The sequence below is a fragment of the Bicyclus anynana genome, chromosome 17, assembly GCF_947172395.1.
Source record: "Bicyclus anynana chromosome 17, ilBicAnyn1.1, whole genome shotgun sequence".
Classification (NCBI taxonomy): Eukaryota; Metazoa; Arthropoda; class Insecta; order Lepidoptera; family Nymphalidae; genus Bicyclus; species Bicyclus anynana.
Window position 1 is genome coordinate 13,495,081 of NC_069099.1, and position 8,927 is coordinate 13,504,007.

The 8,927-nt window shown below is 39.0% G+C and overlaps 1 protein-coding gene, 6 non-coding genes and 1 pseudogene across 7 annotated transcripts in view; all 8 read left to right on the forward strand.

Moving 5' to 3' along the window:
- The window catches only part of LOC112046372 (uncharacterized), a 65,409-nt gene that overhangs the window by 53,149 nt on the left and 3,333 nt on the right, over positions 1 to 8,927 (forward strand). The window contains exons 12-16 of the mRNA XM_024083003.2: positions 2,466 to 2,568; positions 2,955 to 3,432; positions 6,649 to 6,798; positions 7,407 to 7,658; positions 8,557 to 8,724. Of these exons, the coding sequence (XP_023938771.2) occupies positions 2,466 to 2,568; positions 2,955 to 3,432; positions 6,649 to 6,798; positions 7,407 to 7,658; positions 8,557 to 8,724 (1,151 nt within the window). The remainder of the gene's footprint in view (positions 1 to 2,465; positions 2,569 to 2,954; positions 3,433 to 6,648; positions 6,799 to 7,406; positions 7,659 to 8,556; positions 8,725 to 8,927) is intronic.
- On the forward strand, positions 1,007 to 1,125 carry LOC112046390 (5S ribosomal RNA). Its single transcript, XR_002886866.1, has one exon. It is a non-coding gene; the product is annotated as a 5S ribosomal RNA (ribosomal RNA).
- Positions 1,383 to 1,501, forward strand: LOC112046398 (5S ribosomal RNA). Its single transcript, XR_008251627.1, has one exon. It is a non-coding gene; the product is annotated as a 5S ribosomal RNA (ribosomal RNA).
- LOC112046393 (5S ribosomal RNA) lies at positions 2,744 to 2,860 on the forward strand (annotated as a pseudogene).
- On the forward strand, positions 4,501 to 4,619 carry LOC112046386 (5S ribosomal RNA). The gene has a single exon (XR_002886863.2). It is a non-coding gene; the product is annotated as a 5S ribosomal RNA (ribosomal RNA).
- Positions 4,924 to 5,042, forward strand: LOC112046391 (5S ribosomal RNA). Its single transcript, XR_002886867.1, has one exon. It is a non-coding gene; the product is annotated as a 5S ribosomal RNA (ribosomal RNA).
- On the forward strand, positions 6,050 to 6,211 carry LOC112046405 (U1 spliceosomal RNA). The gene has a single exon (XR_002886879.1). It is a non-coding gene; the product is annotated as a U1 spliceosomal RNA (small nuclear RNA).
- LOC112046392 (5S ribosomal RNA) lies at positions 7,025 to 7,143 on the forward strand. The gene has a single exon (XR_002886868.1). It is a non-coding gene; the product is annotated as a 5S ribosomal RNA (ribosomal RNA).

The following is an 8,927-nucleotide window of genomic DNA, read 5'->3' on the forward strand; positions in this document are numbered from 1 at the left end:
TAACTATTTTTGATTATACAAATCTACGAATTTACTTTAATTCTTTCGAAATAATATTCATTATCCCCCAATACATGCAACACTATTATGGGTAATAATGGCGGATAGATGACTTTTTCAATGCAGTAATCGATTTGACGTTTGCTGTCCATTGTCATGTCATAGTTGCTCTATGGGCGCCATCTTGTTAGAACTCAAAAACTTGGGATTTTTTTTTTATTTCGTTTTATTTAGTTAGATTTATTCACTTTAATAAATTTTAATAAAAACCATGTTTTTTTTTAAATTTTAATGATACAAGAGTGAAACTGAAATGAATCATCTCCTTTGACCCAAAACCTACAGAAATAAAGAAATGTAACGATAATTTTAATATTTTAGTCCTGTACATCCTGTACAGTCTTAATAAATTATATAAAAATAAAGGTTATTGTATTGATTGCGAACTAGGCTACTTATCGAATTTCAGAGTTCATTTGCACAAATGAAATAGCCTACTGGAGGCAAATTTGTAAATCCGCCACTGGTTGTGAGGTTTGCATGCTAGCTTGCTATAGATGCAACTTGGTCTTCGCCTACGTACTAACAAATTGTATGCTATATTTTAATATTATTTTGGTGATGGTGAACGCATGTCTAATTTAAAATTAATTATTTTGACTAATAAAACACATTTAAACTCAGAATCACTTTGTTTTATTTAGTAATCAGTCTCATATTCATAGACACGGGGCCGTTCAAGTATTGTGTAAGCAGATTTATTACAATTATTTACCTACATTCTTGTCAGCAAAAGTAAGCAAATATAGACAATGAATAGATTACCAATACCATACCTATGTGTAAGTAAATAACTACTACTGAATTATTTATTTTAAGTGGTAATCTTTTGCCCTAAACGCATTTTTTTATGTAAAAAAAAAAAACATTGCCATTAAGTTTTTCTTGAAATTGATATTCAAGTAACTAAAATATACTTCTTTAATAATATTTCGATTTGTTCATCGCCAACGTCCATACCATGTTGAATACACCGGTTCTCGTCCGATCACCGAAGTTAAGCAACATCGGGCGCGGTCAGTACTTGGATGGGTGACCGCCTGGGAACACCGCGTGATGTTGGCTTTTTGCTTTTGTCCAGTTCCACAATATTGAAAGTTTTTTATTTTTATTTATTTTATTGTATCCTGTTGTTTTCACGGAACGTGATAAGTGTTAATCTTTTGCTCCAAAGTCTTAAACGCATTTTCATTTTTTTATGTAAAAAAACGCATTTGGGTATTTTATGTAAAAATTAAAATGTGCGCGAGTGATATTATATCTTTCTCGAAGTTTATATCTAGGTATCTAAAATATTCTTCTTGTATTTCGAGTTGTTCATCGCCAACGTCCATACCATGTTGAATACACCGGTTCTCGTCCGATCACCGAAGTTAAGCAACATCGGGCGCGGTCAGTACTTGGATGGGTGACCGCCTGGGAACACCGCGTGATGTTGGCTTTTTGCATATTTTATATTTTAGTTTATTAATTCCTATTTTAAAAAATTACACTTTTTTTTATAAAATCATATGGTATTGGTGATATAGCTCCTCCCCACCCTTGTCAGCAAAAATAAGCAAAACTCTAACTAACCTCCTATAGTGTTTACGTAAAACTTAAACAGCCCCCTTGGATTGAGAGTTTAACCTCGATTTACTACAAAGTAAAGTGAACCTTAAGTAATAGTTTTTTATTTTTATTTTTTATTTATTTGGGACAGAAAACATTTACATATTAGAGGTTACTAAAGACTTAAATTACCATGCAAAGGGGTTAATAAATATGTAAACAACAACACTATCCACGAATTACACAAATTAAGAATTAGGACGGCACAAAACATACCTACGATGTCATTTACAAGACAAACAAGTAAAGTGGTTAACATAAATATAGTGACTAGGTCTTCTTTACTTTAAAGATATAATGTGGTTTAAATCTGAATCCATATTTATAAATATGGCCGTGAGTACGTCTCGATGGCATCATACAGCGTATGCGGAATCCGCGGCGTACGAAACAAACATTCGACATTCAACAATGCTAATGAGATGCCTGTAGCGACCAACAAGATATTCTCGTGAAGAGAAATATACAAAATTCAACCAATGTCGGTGCAACCGGAAATACCTCTATCTCTTTCTTTGCGTTGGTACGAAAGAGATGGAACTAGAGCAACTCCGCCGCCATTGGACGATATTTTGTATAAGTATTTTCTCTTCACTTCGCATGTTAGCGCCACTGGTGATAGACGAACGATCAGTGGAGTACGAGGGTCTTATACGAGACCTGTCTTACTCCTTATACGGAACCCTAATAATCTAGCTCGCATGAAGAGTTTCGAATATTCCGCATACGCGATGCGTCGTCACTCAGGTATAAAAAAAAACTAAAAATTGGAAATATTTCAATGTTATTTGCAGGAAGCCATTGGGAACAATATTGTCAAGCACGAGATGCTATTGCAAAAAGCATGAAATTTTCACCTAACGATAATGCTGTGATGAAAAAGGCTTCAGAAAAAGGGTATGTTGTTATTATGTTTTCATATGATTACAAATTTATTGTATCCTGTTTTTTCAGTGCGGAAGGTGATAATTGGTAACTTTTCCTTTAGAACGAACTGGTTATTTGATCTAAAAAAATGTATATTCAAGTAGGTACCTATATCCTTCTGCTTTAGTATTTTAAATTGTATGTCGCCAACGTCCATACCATGTTGAATACACCGGTTCTCGTCCGATCACCGTAGTTAAGCAACATCGGGCGCGGTCAGTACTTGGATGGGTGACCGCCTGGGAACACCGCGTGATAATCCTAGATACGCCAATTTTGCTTTTTGCTTATTTTATAATATCTTGTCTTGGTTTATTAATTTCTATTTAATAAAAATAATACTTTGTTTTTTTTAGAACCATAACTGAAGATGTAATTAAAGAAACAATGGTAGACCGCGCTACAGACACTTCGGGCATCGAAGACTTTATAAAAGAACTCATTCGCAAAGAGTTTCAACATCTAATCAGCGAAATATCGGATAACACGTCGGAATCGACCAATTGCAAAAGCGACGAATTGTTCAACAAAGGAGTTGCCAGTGTTATAGAATCTCTAAAAAGCGATGATGACAGCAAGAAGGATTCAATGAAATCCTTTTCGCGTATAAAAATTAACGGCAACAACAAACCGTTATTGCAAATAACGTTTAGTCGCACCGGTGAGAACAGTTTGCAAGTACTCGACAACTGTGTGAATGTGACTATAGCTGACCCCAGCAGTGGGAGTGGGAGTGGGAAAGACAAACTCAACCTGTCCATGGAAGACGCGCTGACGGCAGAGGAGATTCATATCAACACGTTGAAACGTTGCCAAGCTTTTAATGCTATTCAGGTTAGTTGAATTTCACTATCTATATTTTTTATTCCTTGCGGAGTTCCCGTTCCCATGAGAATACAAGGAAAAAACACAGCCTATGACACTCACAAATAACGTGGCTTTGTATTAGTTTTTAAGAATTTTCAAAATCGCTTCAGTATATCCAGAGATTACCCCAGTGGCGGATTTACTATAGTCAGGCAAGTTCATTGACGACACTCCATGATATGCGGGCGACGGGGGAAAGACTGCGCGGGTCTGGAATCGTGCTTGCGGGGAAGTGAGTTGCGTCAGTCGTGGGTTTTTCATTCATCACTACACGCCCCTCAGCCCGCGCGGACCATCAGGAGTGTTACGAACGAAGTTGCTAAGCTATATACTGTACAGTGCTATGATATTAAGATTTGCTATGTCATTGAAATAGTAAGTGTAATTATTAATATGATTGCGATCTAGGATATCGAATTTTAGAGGTCAGTAGGGGCTATATTAAATGCGATACTAAATGAAATAAAAAATATAAAAAAAATAAAAAAAAAATAAAATAACCTTAAACTTGATATCCCTTTTTAGTATTAGTATAGAAATTATTAGATAGTGGCCTCCTGTGTCCCGCGACTTCGTCCACGTAAAATTAGTTTTTCACAAATATCGCGGGACTTCTCCCGATCCTGGAGAAATTCCGGGATAAAAAGTAGGCTAAAAGTTCCTCACTAACATTAAAATCGGTTCAGCCGTTCCAGAAATTAGCCCGTACCCGTTATTTAAACAAAAACTTTTTTGTGCATTTGAGAAAACACAATTATTGTGAAATCACTCACAAGTATTTTAATTATTTACAAGTATTCATAGAGATATTTAATAAGGAGGGTTGGAGAGGGACTGAGACCCTCCCTTCATATTATGATTTTTAAATAGTTATATTTCCGAACTTAAATGGGTATCAGAAGTTAGATCCTTTCCTATTGTTTCATGGAAATCTTTTAACTAATCAATTTATAGTAAAACCTTAGCTAAAAGTTTTAATTCAAGTAAAATATTATACAACAGCAATATTTGAAGCTGTATTTCGGTATGTACGTCGCCAACGTCCATACCATGTTGAATACACCGGTTCTCGTCCGATGACCGAAGTTAAGCAACATCGGGCACGGTCAGTACTTGGATGGGTGACCGCCTGGGAACACCGCGTGATGTTGGCTTTTTGCTTTTGTCCAGTTCCACAATATTGAAAGTTTCATTTATTTTATTGTATCCCGTTGTTTTCGAGTGCGGAACGTGATAAGTGTTAATCTTTTGCTTCAAAGTTTACAAGCATATTCATTTTTTTTTACGTAAAAAACGCATGTGGGTATTTTATGTGAAAATTAAAATATGCGCGAGTGATAAGGGTTCCGTTAATGTACTACGTACGTGCGAAACCCTAAAAAACATTGAAATTCCGTCTTTCTCGAAATTTATATCTGGGTATCTAAAATATTCTTCTTGTATTTCGAATTATCTGTCGCCAACGTCCATACCATGTTGAATACACCGGTTCTCGTCCGATCACCGAAGTTAAGCAACATCGGGCGCGGTCAGTACTTGGATGGGTGACCGCCTGGGAACACCGCGTGATGTTGGCTTTTTTGCCGCTGATATTAAATTTATCATACCTTTGGAGGTAGTGAAGTCTACTTTAGTATTTTTTTAGAACTATGCTTAAAAGAAGACTTAGAAAGAAAACGTTTCTACAGCATTAATTGTTACGTTCATAAATTTTTGAACAAATTATTTTTATCTGAAAAGAACATAAAATATAGGGCTTAATCCTCATTTTTTCAAATTAATTAAATAAAATGATTTTTTTCACTAGCTGACAACATTAATTAAGAAATTTTGTCATGGCAACATGCTTGTAACCAAAGATTACAATGTATTATGCTTGTAACTCAGACCCTGACGGATGACAGTCTTTTGATGATGTTTGCGTAGTAGCGTTCGTTTATGGCGTTTTTAAAGCAATTTAAGGATTTTTTGTTTTTTTTTTGTTTAGATGTTTTGCTTTTCTGTCTACGATTTAATGTTTCTTTTATCTTGTGTCTTATTGACATTTGACAATATTGCATGACATTGACAGCTTAGACCGGATATGATGATTCAATTCCAGGTGTTTTATTGGCTGTTTTGAACACTTTTACTGTATTGTCTATGTTTAATTTGTAGACAAGGTAGTGAAACAAAAAAAAATATTTATCTTATTAATGCGGGTTCCAAAAATTCCGAGAAATTATTTTCTCAACAGTATTTTGTATCTTCTATCCGTAAAAAATACTATCGACCTGCTTATAAATTATAAATAATAAAGGCCCATTATGGGACAAGTTCTATAAACAGTATGGTAATGAATACATTTTGTTCTTGGACCGAAAGGACCAATTTATTGCTATTTGTTGCTGTCACCTGTTGGTATGTTTGTAAACTACCAGCGCACGTAACGTTCACGCGTGTGACGCGTAGTGAGCGTGCGTGCCCACGTGGCAGTTCCAGCAGCCGCCGCGAGGTGTCGCTGCTCGGCGCGGGCGCGCAGTTGTCTCGCGCTGCGGAGAGTCCGCCGCGCGCAACGACCCCCGCGCTCTCGGCGTGTCAAAGCATACTTACCTGGCGTAGGGGACACCGTGATCAAGAAGGCGGTTCCCCCAGAGCGAGGCCCTTCCATTGCACTGCGGCTGGGTTGACCTCTGCGATTATCCCTAATGTGGATAACTCGGACGCGTAATTTTTGGTAGTGGGGACTGCGTACGCGCCGTCCCCCCCGGAAAATGTAATAGCTATTCGTTATTGTAGAATTATTTTAATGTATTCCTTATGATACATATAATACAATAATTTAATTTAATTTAAATTTTATTTTATACTTTCATGTCTAGACTCAAAATCACTTCAATAAGTGAGAAATAAGTATTGGATTTATGAAATGTTTATTTAAAAATAGAAATACTCCAGTGTGTACAGTGTACAATGTCATCCTGGCCCATCCATATACCAGGTAAGCTTGTGTCCTAACTCTTAAGGGCCAGTGAGTTGGCGTTCCCTTACGAAGTCTTTCTAAACAATAGCAGAAAAGTTGAACGATAATGAAGATGTCCTATTCCTAATATATTAGGCTTGATTGTATACGACATTCTTGTCTATATGACAAAGGTCATTTATTAGATTGTCTTCAGTAAAAATGTATTGCTAATTGTGCAGGAAGCTCGCAGCACGGAGGACTTGTACATAGATGACGACCTGTCGACTCACATGCAAGAGAACTTCGGCGGCAAGGTGAAACTGATCCCTCTGCACGGCTCGCTGCACGAGATATTATGCGAGAGAGAGGACGACTGTTGCCTGCTTAAGGTAAATATTCAATAGTTTTTTTTATAGCATAAAATAAGCATAACATTAGCAAACAGCATAAAAATTAAGTTAGACTGATATAAAACTGCCCTTTTATTAGATTTTAGAGTATGTCTTCAGATTGGGTACAATGTGTAACCGCCTTAAATGAATTCCCAATTTACAATAAAAGTTCTAGGAAATTTGTATATGGCGATATTTGATGATGTATTTTGAATTGCCTGTCGCCAACGTCCATACCATGTTGAATACACCGGTTCTCGTCCGATCACCGAAGTTAAGCAACATCGGGCGCGGTCAGTACTTGGATGGGTGACCGCCTGGGAACACCGCGTGATGTTGGCTTTTTTGCCTTTTTTGTAACTGCATGTATCTATGGAAAAGCAAACATCACAAATGTAATTTTTAGTGTGTATTCATCGTGCGTGCATCGCGTAGGGGGAACCCGCCGCACCCGAAATGACTATTGAAAGAAATGTAAGCGCGCCTGCTCGCACTCAGAAATAATTCCAAGTTATAGAACTTTGTCTTATCCGCTGTGGAATTCATTTATGCGATACGCCGTCACTCAGGACGTGTACTAACATTGAAATTGTATATATTCGTAGGTGAAGCAGGAGAACGGATGCGACACGATCTACTTCCGCTGCGACAACTCGGACAGCGAGTCGCGCGACGCGCTCGACGGCGGCGAGCGGCCGAGCGACACCGTGGTGTTCAAGCGGAGCATCTCGCTCATCGAGGAGCGCATCCAGCGAGTGCTGCCCAAGGACAAGCGGCCCGCCGCCGCGCGCAGGAAGCTCGCCGACAAGCTCAAGGCGCGCCCCAAGTCTGAAGTGTTCGCCAAAGCGTTCAGCAAGGTATCTACACTACACATCAGTCGACACAGGTTTTAGAAAGGATTAATGTCACGCAGGTTTCATTAATTTCTGACTAAATTCTGCCAGAGGGTAGTCCAAAAGACTTGGCTACCCTTTATCATTTGCTGCTTTATCAGTTTGAGTAGAGTTTGGGCTTTCCTTTATCATCTGCTGCTGAAACGACTCTAAGGGCGTGTAGGTTAGGCTCGAACCTCTGCTTAGAGGGCAGGTTGAGTAGAGTTTGGGCTACCCTTTATCATCTATTGCTTTATCAGTTTGAATAGAGTTTAGGCTTCCCTTTATTATCTGCTGCTGAAACGACCAAGGGCGTGTCAGATAGACACAGACCTCGGCTCAGAGCGCAGGTTGAGCAGAGTTTGGGCTCCCTTTGTCATCTGCTGCTTTATCAGTTTGAGTAGAGTTTGGGCTTCCCTTTATCATCTGCTGCGGAAACGACTAAGGGCGTGACATAGACACAGACCTCGGCTCAGAGCGCAGGTTGAGCAGAGTTTGGGCTACCCTTTGTCATCTGCTGCTTTATCAGTATGAGTAGAGTTTGGGCTTCCCTTTATCATCTGCTGCTGAAAACGACTCTAAGGGCGTGTAGGTTAGACTCGTACCTCTGCTGGTAGGCAGGGCAGGTTGAGTAGAGTTTGTAGGCTGAATTTGACCGGACGTCCCCGAGATTGGAATCTTGGGCCAGATGAAATTACAAATCGAAGAACTCGTCGTCATGGTGTCCAGAAGAGATATATTTACGGGCATTTCGAGAACTCTATATGTCTCTTTTGTGTTTATGTACATTATTTACGAAATGTGTAATCAATCGGGCGTTGAGAGGGAAAAAAGCTTTCCGTCGTAAAGCTAAAAAAGTTATTTCGTGTTTTTTTAAATACAGGAGACCCGTGCTCTGAGCAACAGCAGCCCCTCGCTGTCGACGGCGAACGGCCCCGCGGACGAGGTGGAGCTGAACATCGAGAGCGTCATGTGCTACCAGGACTCCTCCTCCGACGAGTGCCTCAAGTGTCCCGTCGACAATGACGATTTCGAGACTCTGGAGCGAGAGGTATTCGGAAAATTCTTGTGTCTGTTTCGGAAAGGAATATTGGCAATCATTAAGTTGGCAACATTGTAGTCGTCATTATCAACCCATATACGGCTCACTGCTGAGCTCGAGTCTCCTCTCAGAATGAGAGGGGTTAGGCCAATAGTCCACCACGCTGGTCCAATGCGAATTTCTTAATTCTCTGGCGAGTAGGTTTCCTCACG